Raw genomic sequence first — 21,297 nt, 5'->3', positions numbered from 1 at the left:
AATAGCCAAGACACGGAAGCAACCTCAATGTCCACTGACAGATAAAGAAGATGTGGTGCATAAATAGACAATGGAATACTACTCTGCCATGAAAGAATAAAATAATGTCATTTGCAGTAGCGTGGATGGACCCAGGGACTATCATACTAAATGAAGCAAGTCAGACAGAAAAAGACAAATATGTGGTATTGATTATATGTGAAATACAAAAAATGATACAAATGAACTTATTTACAAAACAGAAACAGACTCACAGACATAGAAAATAAACTTGTGGTTACCAAAGGGCAGAGGGGGAAGGGATAGATTAGGAGTTGAGGATTAAAATATACACACTACTGCATATAGATAAAATAGATACGGAACAAGGAGCTATACTGTATAACACAGGGAACCAGAGTCAATATCTTGCAATAATCTGTAACGGGAGGATATGTTAAAAAAAAAAAAAAGATATGTTTTCGTATATATGTATAACTGAATCACTTTACATTTGAAACTAACACAGCACTGTAAATCAACTATTTTTCAAAAAAAAATTTTAATAAAGAGGTCACTACATAAAATGTTAGTGGTATAAATAGCTGTACATGGAAAAGAAATATGTTAATAGTTGTGTGGATGACTTAATAAGAACTGGATCCAATCTAGAAATAAAGAAATCTGAATAGAGAATTGTTCAACAGAGCCAGCATGTATTAGGTATTTAGCTCATGCCTTGCATTTTGTTATGTTCATTTCTGAGACTACGGAAGAAAATGTAATTTCTCTCCTTGAGTTATTTACGGAATCACTGAGTAGACAAACAGATGTGCAATCAAGAGAGAGTTAGGACAGTGTGATTCCATGCCAGACAGTGGACGTGGGGAGTCTCATTGTGGGGCAGAGGGGAGATGGGGCCAGGCCAGGCCCCTGAAGAACTGGAATGTTTAGAAGGGAGCGCCCCAGCCTGAGTGAGAGACGGGCTTCCTCTCTGCCTGGAGAAGGAGGTTCTCCTGAGAAAGCCTGGAGGGGAATGTGTGCAGGTGGAGGTGAGCCGGAGGGAAGCTGCAGGGATGCAGAGACAGTTTGACCCATAAGCATTGGGGGAGGGGCCCATGCTAGGGTAGGTTTCTGAGTCAGAGAGGGTTTGGGGATGTGGTTACATGAAGGGGTGATGTAGGATGTAGGGAAGCAAGGGGATGCACCTGATGAGTGGGAGGCACTACACTATGAGTCTCATGCACATTTTGTCACAGAAACCCTGAATTAAGTACCGTCACACACTGCATGGTGGTTCATCCGTAAATAATCCTCCTGCTAATGCAAGAGATACAAGTTTGATTCCTGGGTCATGAAGATCCCCTGGAGAAGGAAACGGCAACCTGCTCCAGTATTCTTCCTGGGAAATCCCATGGACAGAGGAGCCTGCTGGGCTACAATCCATGTGGTAGCAAAGAGTCAGACACAACTTAGTGACTGAACAGCAACACACTCTGCAGATGTAGAGATGGAAGCCCCAGAGAATGGGGTCGCTAAGGCCCCACAGCCAGTAAGTAATGAAGTGACAGTCAGGCCCAACCCTGCCTGGCTTCAGAGTCTCGGCTCCTTGATGAAATATCCGGACCTGAGGGAGGGAGTTCGAGAGGTCAGGCTCATGGGAGGTGTTTGAACCATTCAGTCTAATGGTTTACAACGTTTGTCAAAGTGCTTAATTTCTCAAAAGCATGCTCCGTGCATTCGTTACTGGTAAGTGTATTTATGTGTACCTTGGGTTGTATGCGGACCTGATAAAACTAAAGAAACCTGCCTGACAGATTTTACTATTAGTTACTTCTATATTTAATAAGTTACGGCTCATAAGTAAAAGTAATAAAGAAGTGTCATGTAATTCAGTTTTCCCTTCGTTTATGGTGGTTCTACATATGCCATAAGTAGAGCCATTGCGAAGAGGAGTTTTCTGTTGAATACCAGGCAGGGCAGAGGCGTGTGTGGGTGAGAGTTCCTGTGATTATCCAGGCGGGTCTTCTGGATCTCAGAGTTCTTTAAATTCTACAAGCTTAGTGACCAACTAATAAACCAAACCGTAAAACATTTACACTGCCCATTACTGCCCATAAACGTTACTGTTTAGTGGGCTGTGTTTCCTTTGGAAAGATACATGTCAGAAATCTCCAGAATCATCAGAACATGTGCTTCAATGCTCTGACCTTAGAGAAGTTTAGACCAGATCAGGACTGGGCTGTCAGTTGCCCTGGTGGTCCTTAGATGATAACTTGAAATGGTTGCAGATGACATTTTTTTATCTCTCTCCAGTATTCTTTTTCTTGAATATTTACATTTCCTTCTATTTCCATCTTCCTTTAAAAAAAAGTATTTGGTCTTCAATAAATGAATAACTACTAAATGGCATAGTTAGATGGAGACAGTTATGGTGACCTGTGGATGTATTTAGGGAAAGTCAAAGTGTTAATTGCTCGGTGACGCCTGACTTTTTGTGACCCCCATGGACTGTGGCTCACCAGACTCTACTGTCCGTGGCATTTTCCAGGCAAGAATGCTGGAGTGGGTAGCCGTTCACCTCTCCAGGAGAACTTCCTGACCCGGGGATCTTCCTGAATTAGGGATTGAACCTGGATCTCCTGCATTGCAGGTAGATTCTTTACCATCTGAGCCAGCAGGGAAGCCCATTTAGGAAATTACATGTTAAATATGTAGTAGTCTGAGAATGTATAATTCTTTTTTAAAATTTTATTGAAGTACAGTTGATTTACAGTGCTGTGTTCATTTCTGCTGTATAATAAAGTGACTCAGTCATACATATGTGTATTCTTTCTCATGTTCTTTTCCATTCTGGTTTGTCACAGGTTATTGAATATCGTTCCCTATACACTTCTTTCTTTAAGGTGCTGTCCTGACAGCATTCCGTGGTTCTTCTTCCCTGGATCCCACACACGTGACACTCAGTGCTGTGCATGGGATCACGGGTGCTTGCCTTCCCTGTGACTGCTGGGCTCGACCTGGTCTGTCTGAAGTCTGTCCTTTCTCAAGGAGCTGGTCCTGCACTTGGGGCTGAGAGTCCAGGAGAGAGGAGTCAGCCCCTCCTTCAGGGAGTGGGCTCTGGGCTCCCTGTGCATTGTCCCAACCTTCGGACGCAGCTCTCTTTAGTCTGTCCCCAGGTTTCCAGTGGTGATTTAGAAACGGCTCGTGCTCACATTTTCTCTCACGTAATTGTGCCGTCTCCTCTGTTGCTCCTCTGCTGTTTCCACCCCCAGGTCTGCAGCCTCCTGGGGTCACTGGTACCCAGACAGCCTTCTATCCATCACGTCCCCAGTGAGCCTTGCCGCCCTCCTGCCGGTGGCTCACTTCTGGAGGTGGAGCTCTGTGCGGTTGTCGCTGGTGTGCGTGGTACCGCGTAATCTGCGGTCTGTCTGCTTTCCTTGGATCAATATACTGCTCCCTTCCCTGCCACGAGGGGTGGGAAGCTACTTAGGAAACTGAGTGAGTTGGAAACTAGGGCCCAAATTATCCACTACAAATAGTTCATCCAACTAAAGCTAGACTTTTATACCAACTGTCCCAGCCTCCTGGCCCCCTACTCACAGGGAGGTCTCGGAGAAGGAGCCCTTGAATGACCTGGCTTGGATCCTGTTCCCGCACCTTGATAGAGGAAGGTGACTGAAATCCAGGGAGAGGAGATTGGCATGCCTTCCTCTCACTGTGTGTACATGGGCATATGGACTTTAATGATTTTTTATATATATATATATATTTTTTTTTTTAGGGGCTTCCCAGGTGGCACAGTGGTAAAGAATCTGCCTGCCAGTGCAGGAGACGCAGGAGACATGGGTTTGATCCTTGAGTCAGGAAGATCCCCTAGAGTAGGAAATGGCAACCCACTCCAGTGTTCTTGCCTGGAGAATCCCATGGACAGAGGAGCCTGGCAGGCTAGAGTCCATGGAGTCACAAAAGAGTCAGACACAACTGAGTGACTAAGTACATATACCTCATATACACACACAGCACATACACTTTCATAATGGAAGTCCCGTGAAGGAAAGGTCTTCGTATAGATTCATACAGATCTTTTCTGGGAAATACCCAGCACACTGTGAATTTCTGATAAAGGCAAAGCATTGAAGGAACTTGAACTCCAAATGCAAATCTTTTAAATTTCCAAATTTTCATTTGCTTTGATCATAAGGACCAAGTCATTGTCCTCTTGCTGTGGATCGTGACACAGGGATTGAGCAAGAACTTGCCGGAACTTGTAGAAGGAACTTGTGGCAGCCATGTCTGTACTTTCTGTTCTGGAGAATGTGTACAAGGGTAGGAGTGAGGCGTCACAAGACCCTGTGGGTGAGAGTGGGAATTTGTGGTCATTATGTGTGTGTGGGCATTTCAACTCTTTGGTTAAAAAGTCTAAGAAATGAGAGCCGTCCTTGGGAAACTGGGCTCCATTAATTCAAGGATCTGTTCTGTCACATTCTTCGTTCTTCATGTTTAAGATTATTTAAACATACACTTGAATAAATGTGGGCCACTAGATTTTGCCTGATTTGCTGTTCTTTTCAATGGGGAAATATTGTAAACCATGAAGGTTGCCCTCCTGGATATAGGACAGGAATAAATGTTGCTCCCAACAAAGTTCTCATTCAGCCCATCAGTCACTTCTTCCCGATCTATAAGAAAGAATACAGAGATTGAATCAAAAAAGCCTCAAAACGAAGGAACCAGATCACCTGTTAAATGTAGAGTATGGCAGCAAACATCTTGAGTTTCCATCAATAGCCTCCCCAATAATAGTGCTGTCTTTTTTTAAAAAAAACTTTCATTTATTTGTTTATCTGTTTATTTTGGCTGTGCTGGGTCCTCCACGTGTGTGGGCTTCCTCTGCTTGCAGTGAGTGGGGCTGCTCTCTAACCGTGGCAGGCGAGCATCTCACTGCGGTGGCTTCTCATGTTGTGGGCACAGTCTCCAGGGTGGGGGAGTTAATAGTTGTGGCACCTGACTCAGTTGCCCCATGGCATACGGGATCTTCCCAGACTAGGGATCGATCCAGCGTCCGCTGCATTGGAAGGCAGATTATTAACCACTGGACCATCAGGGAAGCCCTAGTGTTAAGTCTTAAGTACGTTCATCAGTGGCCACACTTGTACCTTTTGGCCTGGTCTCAATAACACAGCTCCCTGGTCCCGTCTGTCTAGGTGGCTGTTGGAGGTGATTTATGTATGTAGCACGTGGTTCCTGCGTAAATATCACTCGTGAATAAAGCTATACTTTTCGGGGAATATTAAGTCACCCTTCCAAACCTCGTGATGGGAAAAATGGCAGTAGACTCCTACACCGTATTCTGACAGTCTCCATTGTAAAGGGAGTGAGCAGAGGCTTCCCTGGCAGTCCAGTGGTTAAGACTCTACGCTTCCACAGCAAGGGCACAGGTTTGATCCCAGTTCAGGGAACTAGGATCCCACAAACCACACACAAAATAAAGGAGAGTGCAGCCTTCCAGAAGGAAGTGGACTTTCATGTCCTGGTTTGGAGCAAGATTGCAGGCCTTTTTGTTTACCTGTGAGCACTTGATGATGTTTATGGGTCCCTTCTGAGTGTAGGAATAAAATAATGTTGGACTGCAGTTTTATCAAGTTAATGTTTAAATGGCATTGTGACAGCACTCTTGAGTCCCTGTGGAGCCCTGGGCTCCTGGGGCTCCCACCATCACTTTCTTTTTATTTTTCAATTGGAAAAAAATTGATGTACAATGCTGTGTTGGTTTTTGCCATACAACAATGCCGAATCAATCATTGGCATACATGTATCCCCCTCCCTCTTGAGCCTCCCTACTGCCACTGTAGATCATCACAGAGCTCTATAGCTCCCTGTGCTGTACAGCAGCTTCCCACCCGCCATCTATTTTAGACACCTGGAAGCATGGCGAGGAGTTGACCCCCTGTGTCTGCCCTGCAGCATCCCGTGCTGGACGAGCCCATCGCCGAGGCCGTATGCATCATTGCAGACACAGACAAGTGGAGCGTCCAGGTGGCCACGAGTCAGAGGAAGGCGGTGGATGGCATGAAACTCGGCCAGGAGGTCCTGGTGTCAAGTCAGGTGTCCAGCTTACTGCAGTCCATCCTGCAGCTCTACAGGCTTCACCTCCCTGCCGACTTTGTAAGTTTGTGTTCTCCAGTCATTAGAGAAATGAACTATAAAAACACTTCCCATGGTATTGTGGTTATAAAGTCACAAGTTCCTGTGTATTGATTTTAGTATAATTGGATGTTAGCATCAGTGGAAACAGAGCATGTGATACAAAACCAGCACATGGGCTGGATTCAGTAACAATAGTCCTTCTGGAAACAGAGACATCATCTCTTTGAACAAGTTACATGAAGAAGTAGGTATAATGTGAAGGCAGTGGTCAAGCACACAGGGAAATTTAAAATACCCTCCTTGGGGAAACTTATTGGATTTTCCGTCATCAGTTTGGTGCCAAATCAGCCGACTTTCTGAAGGGACTGTCGTTCCATCTGCTCAGGGACAATCCTCCCAGAGTTGTTATGGATAAAGTAGGATATTGTATGTGTCAATACTTAAAATGTTGACTCACCGTAGCTGTAGAGGATGGTATCAGTTGTTCCTTTTTGAATGGGATTTTGCAACCACTTTGATAACATTATATTAAATACAGACAGCAGACAGACCCCCTGAACTCCTAGAAAATGATCAACAGTTCTCCCTGAGTCTCTGGAATAATATGCACAACAAATCCGTGTGTGTGTGTGTGTGTGTGTGTGTGTGTGTACGCATACATATGTAGAGAGATGAAGAGAAACCACACTTAAGGAGGGAGGGAGCCAGGTTTCCAGAGCAGGAAGGCATGTACCAGGAGGGGAAGAACTCCAGGAGCTGGGAGGGTCGCACCTGAGATGAGCTCACCTGCATTCTCAGCTCCCCCTCCCTCCCCTGTCTGCACTCAGCCCCGCACCAAACAGCTAGCATCTCCCTGCCAGCCTCCATCTCCCTGCCAGCCTCCGGCCTCCACAAAAGATGCAGAGCTAGTAACAAGCAAGTAGGTGGCTGGATTACGGTCAGCTCCCTGATTGCTCAGGAAGGGTTATTCCCCTGAGTTCTTGTGACCAGACCTACAGATGCACCATACCCCTTGGAAAGCCAGGAATCCTGTGTCCTTGGAGGGGGGCTTTGAAACACTGAGGTGGCAGCGTGGCATCACAGGGACATCACGGGGATCACATCTGGGCTTTGCCTATTTGGTTCCTTGGGCACCTCAGCTTTTTCCTTTGTGAACTGGTACCTTTGCAGCAAGCACGTGAGAGCCTCGCTGAGGTGTGCTTTGTACCTGGCCAAGCCCAGGGTGAGATGAGGCTCCTTGCAGCCAGTGGACAGTAGTGGACAGTCAGTGGGCTTTCAGACCAGGCTCCTCTGCTTCCTAACCATGTACCTTGTCAAAGCTGGGGAACAGCAGAAACTGTCCTGTCTGTTATGGGAATTAAGTAAGCTAATTGACTTAGCTGGGGCTAAGTGAATTACTGGGGCTAATTCTCTGGGACTTCCCCGCTGGGTCAGCGGTAAAGAAACTGCCTGCAATGCAGGAGACCCAGGTTCAATACCTGTGTCAGGAAGATCCCATGGAGGAGGGCATGGCAACCTACTCCAGTATTCTTGCCTGGAGAATCCCATGTACAGAGGAGCCTGGCGGGTTACAGTGCTTGGGGTTGCAAAGAGTTGGACATGACTGAAGCAGCTGAGCACAGTTCACCTAAAGCACTTGGAGTAACACTGGATGTTATACACACTCATAAGACAGCTTCTGTTGGTATAATTGTTAAGAATAACTACTTATGTGAAACAGTGCTCACGGCTGTGAAGAAGGACACCACCTATTCACTGAAACCTTTATTTGGGCTTTAAATGGCAGGACCCCTGTCCCAGTGGTGACCCAGGAGGCACCTGTGGCTTCTTACAGCATGACCCTTGTTCTGCACTTGCAGGCAGCTTTTCCTTCTAGTAGCAACGTGCATCATGTTGATGTAGAGGCTGAAACTTGCTTTTCTGTAAGAAAAGAGAGATGTATTTGATTATACAGTTTTTTTACTATTTTATATTTTATATTTACTTTTATATTTTATTCTGTAATCCATATCTCTCACTACAGTTGACATCTTAAGTTATCCCGGCAGTAAATTACCACAGTTCTTTTTTACTTAATTTAGACATGTTACATTTAACCACAAAATCAAGATCAAAGAAAATTTCATCTGCAGTTTAAAATTCTCCTTAAAATTCACTTGAATGAAATATACAATTAATTTTCTGTTGGTGCTTTGAATATGGAAAGAGAAAGTAGCTATTTAAAATTTCAGAAGTTAAAATTGAAGAAATCCATCTCAGAAAGGAAGGAGCAGATCCCCAAATAGTTCAATTTCATAATCAAGCTTTGTTAAAAAAAAAAAAAAAATTCTAAATGCTTGGATTTCAAGTTTCATGGACATTTCACATGAACCAACATTCTCTTTATTTCCATACTGCAATACATAGTTTTCCTGGGGACTATGAAAATGCTGTAAATTCACTATTTTAAACCATAAAGGATTCAACATACTGTAGATGTTCCTTTTAATATTTTATAATGCTCTTATTAAAACTTTGTATTTACTCCATAGGGAACTGAAACTGAGCAGGAGAGCCTTCCCCCAGTGAACCCCACTTCCTTGGGGGAACATTTCCATGAGAGCTGGTGAACTCCCCCTTGCTTTCATTATTACTCTTACTCACTTACCAGTTGTGTTTCATCCACACAACACAATGCACTTAAGGTTTTAAGCCGATGGAAAAGATTGCATCTCGAATGCATACTTTGTCTACATCACTGATCAGCCCAGATGGTCAAGATCAACATTGTCAAGTGCATCTGTTAATCTTTTTACCTTGAAGACAGCAGGCGTAAATGGTCTAGAAGAGAATCACGTCAGATGGACCCTTGCCAGAGCCATCAGGTGACTTACTGAGGTGCCTGATGACTGCCTGCCAAACGCAGAAGCATTTGCCTCTGGTGCAAAGCACAGATGGTTGCTGTTCTCTAAAACACGAAGTTGGACACAGTTCCAAGGGTAGAGATGTCCTGAAAATAATTGCTTGTCTCTATTGTTATTAGAGACCTAGTTAAAGCACACTCTTGAGAGACAAGAAAAGTTCAGAATAACCTTGTTCCAGTCATTCTTCTGGGAATGAATTGTAACAAAATAATCTGAGGTATAGAAAACAACAACAGAGATGCTTTTTATAAAAAGGCATTGGTAAAGAATTTTTAATAACATGGGGAAGGGATTATTAGAAAGTTTTTTGAAAGCAGAGAATAATTGTACTTATAGAATGATTTCAACTATGTAAAACAAAAGCTTTTTTAAAAAGACTAGAAGATATATATGAAGCTCCTAACAGTCATTGGAAAAAGTAAACTGACTTGTTTTACAAAAACCTGTTCTTTAATATTTTTTAATTTATATTAGAATATAGTTGATTTATAATGTAGTGTTAGTTTGAGGTGTGCAGCAAAGTCATTCAGTTATACATATACATGTGCTAAGTCATGCCCAACTCTTTGAGGCCCCATGGACTATACTCTGCCAGGCTCCTCTGTCCATGCAATTTTCCAGGCAAGTGGAAAACTGGAATACTGAAGTGGAGTGCCATTTCCCACTCCAGGAGATCTTCCTGACCCAGGGACCAAAGCCGAGTCTCTTGTGTCTCCTGCGATAGCAGGCAGACTCTTTGCCCATATAGGTTATTACAGAGTACTGGGTAGAGTTCTCTGTAGTATACGGTAAGTCCCTGTTGATGACAAAACTTATTCCTCCGAATGGTAGGGTTTGCACTGGCTTGCAGCCCCTTAAGTATATTTTACAGAGGTGAGATCACAGTTGTGTACTTGAAAGGATGGAGGGAATTCCAGCTCTTGAATCACTGGCAGAGATCTGAGTCCCCAGCTCACCGTGAGTGTGGTTGGCTTTGCAGTGCGTCATGCACCTGGAGGACAGACTGCAGGAGATGTACCTGAAGAGCAAGATGCTGTCCGAGTATCTTCGTGGACACACACGTGTGCACGTGAAAGAACTAAGCGTCGTGCTGGGGTGAGTGCTATGGAGAACCACCGTTGCCTCCAGGCTGTACCCACTGACCCGTCCAGCCCCTGCCGCTCCCCGGGGACACCAGAGTTTCACACCTAGAAACAGACTCTCCAACCTTTCAGCTGGAGGTCCAGGGTCAGCCTTCCCCCCGGAGTTATTTTATCCTTGAAAGTGGAGCACGTAATCCTCCAGATGCCCATGTCGAGGCATTTCACTAGGATGTGGGAGTCACGGGCTGTCGGACAGCGGCTGTGCGCTTCTTGCCGTTTCTGGGGGAGGTGAGGGAGGCAGCCCTCCTGGACTTGGGGCCCACCTGCGTGTCCCAGATGGCCGGACTCTCCTCCCTTTTCCTGTGAGCCCATCAGAAGAGGAGGTGTGCATGTCATCCGTGTCCTGCATCATCTTCCAGAGACTGTTTGCCCTAATTTCTCTGGGGGGAAGAAATTCTGACTTGAGTTTTACTCTCTGCTCAATTTTTCCACAGAGAAGTAACAAAACGACATCGTCTCAATAGGGCCTTGTCCCCTGTCTTCCTGTGATGACAATCCCCCCCAGTTTGGGGCAAGAAAATACCGTGTATAAAACATCAGTCCCAAAATTCTCTATTAGGCCTGCCAGTCAAAGTTGTATTATTTCAAGGCTCAGGCCTTTGCTTTCTTGCTGGACTTCTCATATCAGACCCAGGATATAACTTACTGTATTATTCCACTCTCAGCATTTCCTGCCATACTTTTCTTTTTTTTTATGTACTTCACTTTAAAAATATTCTCCCCTTCTGAGGCATTTACTTTTGCAGTTTTTGCTTAGATCTCTTCACCAGCCTCACAGTAGTCCTGCCTCATCTGGTTTCTGATGTGGTATGTGCAGCTCTTATTTCTAGGGCGCTTGCCTGGCCCCTGACTGATGGGTGCCCACCATCAGCACCCACCCCTGAAGGATCCACCCTGAAGGTGGATTTGCCTTCTTGCTTCAGGCCCCACAGTGCCTTATTGGGCCCCTTCCAGCCCTTCCTCACTGCCCTCCTGCTCTCAGGCCAGCAGCACTGCAGCGCTGGGAACTTGCTGTCACCCTGAATGTCACTGCAGAAGGCAGGGAAGATGCCACAAGCTCATACCAGCTGCCGCCTTAGGTTCTATTTTTAGTTTTTAGATTTTGGAAACAAGGGACGTTAGAACATGTTTCAAGGACTGAGACCATCCTAGCTTTCCCAGGACACCCAGCAGCCCCCTGCCTGTGCTCCCCACCTCACTGACTCTACCTCCATTCTTAGGAGGTGGCTTCGGTGTCTGAGCGTTGAGTGCGTGCTGGGTAGGGGTCTCGGTTGTGTGAGCCATTGAAGAAAGCCCAGGGGTTTTGAAAACACTGTCACCATCTTGGGTTTCCAGAGACTTACTTGAAGCTGGTGCAGACTCGGGGTATAGTCCTGGAGTGCTGACTGGAGGAGGTGTTGTGCAGAGGCCCTGCAGGGATACAGGCCCTGGTCCCATGCACATAGCTGCCACTGCACCATCAAAGGCTCCGGGACCCCAGCAGGGCGGGTCTCAGGAACAGGCTCACCATCTCCCTGCCTCTTTCACTCTGTTCTGGTTGCCCACCGGGCAGGTCTGGGATCTGGCAGTGGGACGCTCCTATAAATCCTGCCACCTTAATGTAACTACCTCCCCTCTCTCCACGTTCAGGATCGAGTCCAACGACCTGCCTCTGCTGACGGCCATTGCGAGCACTCACTCTCCTTACGTCGCCCAGATACTCTTGTAAGCTAATGCTCAGGACAGCTCCTCCTTGAAGAAAATCGGATTCTCAGCCCAAGGAGGAAGGAAGGCAGCTCCCTGCGACCACGAGGCGCCAGCAGGGTGGACGGACGCGGTCCTCCCCGCACTGTGCTGTGTCGGGGGCATCGCTTCCCGGGGTGCTGGCTGGAAGCCGTAGGTTTACTGATACCAGGTGTCTATGTTGTCATGAGCAGTCAGGCCTCCATCACCCTCCGGTCAGCGTGGGCGCTGAGGGCACAGCGGTGACCAGGGACCTGAGAGCAGGCCTGAGCGACACAGGCATCATCGCTGCTAGAACATCTCAGAGTGCAGGCGTGAGCTCCCCAAGCTGGAGGAAGCGATCCCACTGTCCTGAGAAGGCAGTCAGCACGGGGACTTGGACACCAGGGACGCGGTGTAGTGGGGCCCGCGGGTACCGCCTCCGCGCCAGTGGCTTTGGTGTCACCCTCTGGCAGAGAGCACGAGGGGACTGGCTGTGGGGAGCAGAGCTCCAGGGACCCACTGCTTCCAGCCTTCCCCCAGTTTCCCTTGTTTGAGATGCAGCCACGGGTAGGTTAGGGACGGACTGTTGGTGCAATAAACCCGAGAATCAATGTAGCATCCTCGTCCCATCCACATACAGTGCACAGCAGCGGAGGGCACAGTCCGACCCCACTCGCTTCATCCTGAGGCTTCAGAGCTCTCAGCAGCCTTGTCAAAGGGGCCGTTTACCAAAGTTACTTCTATAAGCTCGAGAGCATTTCTGTGGCTAAATCCCTCCAGCTGAAGCCACCTTCTTCCTGTAACAGTTAATACAGATGACTATTTATACTTTAAAAGGCACAGCTGTCCAGGTGGGAAGTGAAATTTGCAACAGTTCAGGATGACTTATGAATCAGTTTGACCATTTCTAAACAGTCCATCTAGGAGCTCAGTTTTCACTCTATCATCTCTGTGCCTTCCAAACCCTACATCCTTTTCAAAACACCTTCCCAGAAATTGACTGCCCTGTAGTATAAAACCTGCCGCAAGGCAGCATTGCTTATGTATGAGCGTAGTTTGCTTTTTAAAAACGCTGAGTTTTCTGTTGATACGAATTTTAGTTTACTGATTGTAAAGCAGGTGATGTCCTGACATCCAGGGTAAAGGAAAAGACTAGTAAATTGGTGGTGTAAAAAGCAGGGGTAACCCTGTCAACAGCACACCTGTTACGACCCGCAGACCTTGAGGACTTTCACTATAACCAGGCTCTGATCTCCTTCTCCTTTAAAAATTGACCCCAATCCTTTCCGTGTAGCTTTTGCACCTAAGAATATGAAGCGACTTCCCTTTCAGGAGTTAGAATCCTCTGTCTTCAGATTTGCTATGTGATAAAATCCTAATCCCAAACCCCAAGTTACATACGTCTCTGTCTTTATTCTTTGACAAATGTGAGTTGTTTGTTGGAAAGAGCAGAACAGCCGGACCAATGGAAAAAAACAGGTGTGTTCTTTCTTAGGACTGGTTCTTAGGGCTAGGTCACAGCCTCGGCCTTCCCCTCTCTTTTTAATAAATCACGTGTTGTTGTTGTTGCTGTTTTTCTCTTGGCTGCTCTACTCGGCTTGTAGGATCTTAGTTTCCCAACTAGAGATTGAATCTGGGCCCTTGGCAGTGAAAGCTCAGAGTCCCAACCACTGGACCATCGGGGAAGTACCCCTCCTCTCTCTTTTTTTAAGGATGTGAAGCGCAGAGGATCTCAAGACTAAAAATCTTTAATTTGTATTTTATGTCTTTCTCTCATAAAAGTGATGTCCATTTTATCTATGTTTTCTGTTTTCCTTTTGCCTGACGTCTGAGATGAGACGGGTATATTTAGAGTCCCTGGTTCCATGACACCATGGTGGTTGTCGCGGACCTGGCCCATGGCCGCCCTCTCCCCATCTGAGTCCCTTATGTGTGATGCACGTGCTGAGCGAGGTCACAGCGTCCCCACTGCACCAGCTTTGAGCATCCCCCAGTCTCTGACCCCCTTCTCACGGGCCTGTTCTGGACACTTTCCCTCCCCTGCCACCCTCCAGGGTTTACAGACAATAACTAGATGCAAAATCAGTGCAGGTAGCGGCCTGTGGAGCATTAGACCCAGCCCAGGGAAGCTGAGCTTTAAATGGTCAATTCTAAGCTTCATGCAGAAAAGATGTGGCCCAGCCCCTGGCAGCCGAGAAAACTAGCTTGGCCTCTGCATGCCCCCCTCCCCTAGAAGGAGGTGATGAGGGAGACCCCTCAGGACATCAGGCAGCCCGCCCCTCACGGCTGCCGCCTGCACCACAGACCAGGAATGTTGCTGCTCTTCTGTAAACCCTCCTCCTCTCAAGAACATCCACCTGTTCTCTCATAAACTCAACCTCTTCCCAAAAGTGGAAAAAGAATCTCATGGAACTGGGTGGAGACATGCCAGACACCACCCCGGGGCCGGGTTCTGTCTCAGCCACAGAGGTAAGGAAGGGACCCGCCCTCGCCCAGGCCCACCTCAAGAAGAAAGCAAAATTTTAAAAAAAAATGTACAAATAGAGAAAACTACCTCAGTTGACAGGATTCCACCTTTAGGGTTTCTTCAACTTTGACGTCTTACCTGTTGAGTGTACCTCTTGTAGCATCTTGCTTGTCCAGGCGAATGGGAGGCAGACGGAGCGGGTGTGCGCCAGCGTTGCCGTGCGGGCCTTCCTCCAGCATGTCGAGGCTTAATTTTTCGTAGATTGATGAGTGATATGAATGTAAAGATACTTGTGTACGTTTAAACATGACAATGAAAACTTAAAATGTAGCTTCCATACTTGTGCATAATTCCAAAGTATTTTATTTTTATCAGTGTTAAATAGCTTTTTGTACAGGCTCCAATCCATATTTCTGAAGTGTGCTGTTTTTTAATGAAAGTAACGATAAACTTTTCACATCCCATGAAACTGCCGTTTACACATTGCAACTTTTTAAACTTATCATATTTTTCCAAGTTAACTTTTTTCGAGGGAGGAAAATCCCCACCTGCTAAATGATACTAAACTCTTGTTTTGGCTCTTCTAATTAGGTCCTGAGATTTTATAAAATTCAGTCTGTAGCTTTTTAGGTTCCTCACTGGAGTTGGTTGTACATAAAAATAAAGAATATAAAGTGACCCTATAGTTCTTTTAAATATCTGGATTTTTCCACTTACATGTGCTTTTGAAAGTATTTTGTTCATGCATACTTTCACCAATAAATTGAAAAAGTCTTGAGCTTCTTGGTAAATGTGAACCATTTGTTTCCTATTGTGCTTTGGGGGCAGGAACCTTTAATAATATAATATTTGCCTAAATCAAGCAGCCCCCTCTGAATGTTAATTTTTAAAAGTCCATATTTGGTGAACCATAAATCTTGGAAGCAAGACTGCAATATGCTTAAATTTAAGTGGTGTTTTAAAAGGAGAAAATTCCAGGGTTGATTTGTTATCATTGAAGTTCCATTACAACAAATTGATAGGACTTTGTTTTTGATCAGTTAAATAGATATCAGTATCAATGTATGGAAGTCTTTTTTCTTAAAACTTGTTCACATATTACTTTGATCCATTTTTCTGTGGCATCTGGTGCAATAAACCTTTTGAATTTATCTTGAACATTTTCTTGGTACTGCCTGTGATTTGTCTGTTATTCAGACTTAGACATCTCATTTCCAGTAATTCATGCTGAAACAAGCCCACTCTAAATGTTAGTGACTCTCAGCAGGGGTGTTTGGTGAGCATGTGATGGGAGAGGGCTCCGGGCACAGAGTGGGAGGGAGCAGAGCAAATCTCCCAGGGATAGAGAAAATCTCGTTACGTGCTGGACACAACAGAATAAGGAGCTATCCCACCTCCTGTGTGACTTAAATATCCTGCTGCCATTCATATGGGTGAAAACCTGTTTATAATGATTGAAGCTGAGAATTTAATTCTGCTTTACATAAATGCACAACATACTTCTCTCGTGATCTTAATATATACCTAATTTTCCAGGAATGCCACTGTTGTATAAACTGAGGCAAGATTTTACTTTGTAAAGTTTAGGATGTTAATAAGAACTGACATATATTTGGAAAACCATATTACCAGTAGCTGTGTTAATCATGGAGTTTGTCATCAACACAATCTTCTGATCGTCTCTGCTTAGAGCTGCTGCCTTCACGGAGATTCCATTCGGAAGCAGGTGTCTGCTTTGTTGATTATATTTTCTAAACCACTAGTGCCCCAATATTTATGTATTAAAATATATATTAATATAAGTTGTAAAATAGTGCCACTAGGACATTATAGTGGTTTGTCATAAATTACAGGTGTAAGTTATTCTGTTGATGAAAATTATGCATTTTATTTTAGGAAAATAAAGGGCATTACAAAATATTTACTATGAAATCTATCACTGATGCATACAGCCTCAAGAGCATGCTGTTAAGTGTAACTTTTGTAGCAATATAAGACCACATTGAATCATGTCATTTTAAGACTACAGTTCAGTCCTCAGTCATGTCTGATTCTTTGCGACCCCATAGACTAACTGCAGCACACCAGGCTTCCCTGTCCATCACCAATTCTCGGAATTTACTCAAACTCATGTCCATTGAGATGGTGATGCCAACCAACCATCTCATCCTCTGTTGTCCCCTTCTCATATCTTCAATCTTTCTCAGCATCAGGGTTTTTTCAAATGAGTCAGTTCTTTGCATCAGGTGGCCAAAGTATTGGAGCTTCAGCTTCAGCATCAGTCTTCCAATGAATATTCAGGACTGATTTCCTTTAGGATTAACTGGTTTGATCTTGCAGTCCAAGGGACTCTCAAGAGTCTTCTCCAACACCATAGTTCAAAAGCATCAATTCTTTGGTGCTCAGCTTTTAATATCATGGCTGCAGTCACCATCTGCAGTGATTTGGGAGCCCAAAAACAATAAAGTCTGTCACAGTTTCCATTGTTTCCCCATCTATTTGCCATGAAGTGATGGGACGAGATGTCACAATCTTATTTTTTTGAATGTTGAGTTTTAATCCAACTTTTTTAAGACTACAGGAAGGAGGTAATGTTCGGTACTGCTAACTCCTTTTTGGATTAAATGAAAATTTTAAGTGTTTTTCTTGTTGCCTTTAAAATCATGCCATTGATGAAGCACTTACACACACACATATACAACACACTCCTTCTTGGTTCTATCGGATACGTGATATATATCACCTCGTTGAATCCTCACACCTGGATGAGGTGGGTACTGTGATTGTTAATCTTGTATGTCCCCTTGATTAGGTCACAGTACCCACATATCTGAGTTTTGCATGCGTTACATCATAAATCTGGAAGACCCAGGAGTGGCCACTGGAAAAGGTCAATCCTCATCCCAACTCCCAAGAAGGGTAGTACTAAAGAATGTCCTCACCATCAGACAATTGCACTCATCTGCCGTGCAACTAAGGTCATGCTTAAAATCTTGCCTACTTGTCAGTTCAGTCGCTCAGTCATGTCCAACTCTGTGACCCCATGGACTGCAGCACACCAGGCTTCCCTGTCCATGACCAACTCCTGGAGCCTACTCAAACTCATGTCCATCACATTGGTGATGCCATCCAACCATCTCACCCTCTGTCGTCCCCTTCTCCTCCCACTTTGCATCAGGTGGCCAAAGGATTGGAGTTTCAGCTTCAGCATCAGTCCTTCCAATGAATATTCAAGAACTGATTTCCTTTAGGATGGACTGGTTGGATCTCCTTGCAGTCCAAGGGTCTCTCAAGAGTCTTCTCCAACACCACAGTTTAAAAGCATTGATTCTTTGGTGCTCAGCTTTCCCTTTAGTCCAACTCTCACATCCATACATAACTACTGGAAAAACCATAGCCTTGACTAGATGGACCTTTGTTGGCAAAGTAATGTCTCTGCTTTTTAATATGCTGTCTAGGTTGGTCATAACTTTTCTTCCAAGGAGCAAGTGTCTTTTAATTTCATGGCTGCAGTCACCATCTGCAGTGATTTTGAAACCCCTCAAAATAAAGTCTCACTGTTTCTATTGTTTCCCCATCTATTTGCCATGAAGTGATGGGACTGGAATGCCATGATCTTCATTTTCTGAATGTTGAGTTTTAAGCTTCAGCTTTATGCAAACCAAAAATTTCCAGATGTACAAGCTGGGTTTAGAAAAGGAGAAGGAACTAGAGATCAAATTGCCAACATTCACTGGATTATAGAGAAAGCAAGGGAATTTCAGAAAAAGCATCTCTGTTTCATCGACTAAAGCCTTTGACTGTATGGATCATGACAAACTGCAAAAAGCTCTTAGAGAGATGGGAATTGCCAGACCATCTTACCTGTCTCCCGAGAAACCTATATGCGGGTCAAGAAGCAACAGTTAAGAACCCTGTAGGGAACAACTGATTGGCTCAAGATCGAGAAAGGAGTATGACAGGGCTGTTTGCTGTCACCCTGTTTGTTTAACCTATATGCTGAGCACACCATGAGAAATGCCAGGTTCGGAGTTACAAGCCACAATCAAGATAGGCAGGAGAAACATCAACAACCTCAGATACACAGATGATACCACTTTAATGGCAGAAAGCAAAGAGGAACTAAAGAGCCTCTTGATGAAAGTAAAGGAGAGTGAAAGAGCCAGCTTAAGACTAAACATTAAAAAAGACTAAGATCATGGCATCTGGCCCCATTACTTCATGGCAAATAGAAGGGGAAAAGGTGGAAGTAGTGATAGATTTCTTCTTTGGGGCTCTAAAATCACTGCGGATGGTGACTGCAGCCGTGAAATCAGAAAATGATTGCTTCTTGACAGGAAAGCGATGACAAATCTAGATAGTGTGTTGAAAAGCAGAGATATTAATCTGCCAACAAAGGTCCATATAGTCAGGGCTATGGTCTTCCCAGTGGTTATGTAAGGTTGTGAGAGTTGGACCATAAAGAAGGCCAAGTGCCTAAGAACTGATGCCTTCGAAGTGTGGTGCTGGAGAAGACTCCTGAAAGTCCTTGGACAACAAGGAGATCACACCAGTCAATCTTAAGGGAGATCAACCCTGAATATTCACTGAAAGGACTGATGCTGAAATTGAAGCTCCAGTATTTTGGTCATCTGATGTGAACAGACGACTCATTGGAAAAGTCCCTGATTCTGGGAAAAATTGAGGGCTGGAGGAGAGGAAGGCGTCAGAGGATGAAATGGCTGGACAGCGTCACTGATCCAATGAACATGAACTTGGGTAAACTCTGGGAGATACTGAGGGACAGGGAGGCCTGGCGTGCTGCAGTCCATGGGGTCGCAAAGAGTTGGACACGACTCGGCAACTGAACAATAACAACAACAACCCAGATATCCGGTGTCACACCAGTGTGATGTTACTGTGAAGGCATTTCATGAGAGCAACACTGAGATGAATCGGCTTTGAGTAAAGCGGGTAATCCTCCAAAACGTGAGGGGAGGCTCATCTGGCCAGTGGGAGGACTTCAGAGAAAACAGACCGAGATCCCCTGAGGAAGAGGGAATTCTGCCTTCCAGCAACCTTCACACAATCGCCTGGGTGTCCTGCCTCCTGGCTTACATGTAGATATGGGATTTGCCAGCCTTCACAACCATGTGAGCCAATTCCTTAAAGCTATCTGTCTGTCTCTCTCTCTTTTTATCCATCCATCCATTTGTCCCTTTATCCATCCATCCTATTGGTTCTTTTTCTCTGGAGAACCCCTAATACAGCTACTTAAGATATTGGCCCAATGACATACATGAGGACCCAACAGTGCAGCTGGGAGTCAGAATATCCTCACACCGGGTTATAGGATGCTTTGAGTCAAAGATCTTTAACATAGTGAACAGTACAGACTTCACAGTTTCCCCTGGAGGGTTGAGAGGCAATTCACATAGACTCAATATGTGCTGCAAAGTGGGTGCTGGAGAACAGGCAGAGCCCAAGTTAGGGCAGCCTCTGAGATGGCAGGGGAGGAGGTATCACCCCATTTGTGGTGTGAGAGTGGGGATTAATCCCCACACTGAGCCTTGCCCACTGTGTTCTTGCAACCTCCAACCATCAGTCATCAGCCCGATCCTGACCCACAAGTTCTCAGTCTACTGAGCCTTCTCCTAGGCCCCCTGTCTGCCTTCTTCATCCTCAATTTCTCCTTCCTTGATAACTGAGCATTTTCTAGAGAGGCTTCCTTGGCATTCACATCTTTGCTTCCTACTCTCTCCTTACTGCCCCCTGCCTCCACCCTTCATCTCACAACGTCTGGGGTCGGTTGGCCTCCACTGCCTTCTCTCATAGTTCACTGAGATCTTTCCCCACATCCAGTCGGTAACCAGAGCTGCTGAACTTATTTTCTTTGGGTCCCAATGCATCGCCTTTTCTCCTTTCCCTTTGCCTTCTTTTAATCCCTCCTGATTTCTCTACTGGGTTACCAAAATGCCCTCCAAATGCACCTCCCTCTCAGCAGACCTCTTCCAGGCTGACATCTAAATAACCGCCCCAAAATGAAAGCGTAACCCTGTCCCTTCTGTTTTTAGAGAAATGCAAATCAAAACTACAAGGAGGTATCCCCTCACACTGATCAGAATGACCATCATCAAAAAAATTCTATAAACAATAAATGCTGGAGGGGATGTGGAGAAAAGGGAACCCTCCTAAACTGTTGGTAGGAAATTAAATCAGTGCAACCACTATCGAGAATAGAATGGAGGCACCTTAAAATACTAAAAATAGAATTACTGTATGATCCAGCAATCCCACTCCTGGGCATATATCCAGAAAAAAACACAATTTAAAAAGATACATGCACCCCAATGTTTATAGCAGCACTATTTACAATAGCCAGGATATGAGAGCAACCTAAATGTCCCTCAATAGAGGAATGGATAAAGAAGACGTGGTACATATATAAAATGGAATTTTACTCAGCCATAAAAATGAATGAAACAGTGCCATTTGCAGAGATGTGGCTGGACCTAGAGATTGTCATACAGAGTAGATACGTCAGGAAGAGAAAAACAAATATGTAATATTGCTTATATGTGGAATCTAGGAAAATGGCACGGATGAACTTATTTGCAAAGCAGAAATAGAGACACAGACGTAGAGAACAAACTTACAGATACCCAGAGGGAAAGAGGGAGTAGGATAAATTGGGTGATTGGGATTGACTTACTATGTATAAAATAGATAGCTAACGAGAACCTACGCTATAGCTCAGGGAACTCTACTCAGTGCTCTGTGGTGACCTAAATGGGAAGGGCATCCAAAAAAGAGGGGATATAGGTATACCTATGACTGATTCACTTTGCTGTACAGCAGAAACTAACAACATTGTAAAGCAACAATACTCCAATAAAAATTAATTTAAAAAAGAAAGTTGGTCCAGGAAAATCCAAGCCCCTCAGCACCTGGTCCCCCTCCTCTGGCCTCACCA

General features: G+C 44.9%; 2 protein-coding genes across 6 annotated transcripts in view; one reads left to right on the top strand and one right to left on the bottom strand.

Moving 5' to 3' along the window:
• FNIP2 (folliculin interacting protein 2) overlaps positions 1-15,503 on the top strand; it is a 126,394-nt gene extending 110,891 nt beyond the window's left edge. For all 5 annotated transcript variants that reach the window (XM_070769188.1, XM_019977640.2, XM_070769190.1 and 2 more), the window contains 3 exons: positions 5,947-6,147; positions 10,012-10,127; positions 11,804-15,503. In XM_070769188.1, the coding sequence (XP_070625289.1) occupies positions 5,947-6,147; positions 10,012-10,127; positions 11,804-11,882 (396 nt within the window). In that variant the 3' untranslated portion in view covers positions 11,883-15,503. The remainder of the gene's footprint in view (positions 1-5,946; positions 6,148-10,011; positions 10,128-11,803) is intronic.
• SPMIP2 (sperm microtubule inner protein 2) overlaps positions 7,791-21,297 on the bottom strand; it is a 135,237-nt gene continuing 121,730 nt past the window's right edge. The window contains exon 5 of the mRNA XM_070769191.1: positions 7,791-8,049. Within this exon, the coding sequence (XP_070625292.1) occupies positions 8,002-8,049 (48 nt within the window). The 3' untranslated portion in view covers positions 7,791-8,001. The remainder of the gene's footprint in view (positions 8,050-21,297) is intronic.

This window comes from Bos indicus, chromosome 17, assembly GCF_029378745.1.
Source record: "Bos indicus isolate NIAB-ARS_2022 breed Sahiwal x Tharparkar chromosome 17, NIAB-ARS_B.indTharparkar_mat_pri_1.0, whole genome shotgun sequence".
NCBI classification, from domain to species: Eukaryota; Metazoa; Chordata; class Mammalia; order Artiodactyla; family Bovidae; genus Bos; species Bos indicus.
Note: the sequence above shows the minus strand (reverse complement) of the source record. Positions and strands in the feature narration are given on the sequence as shown.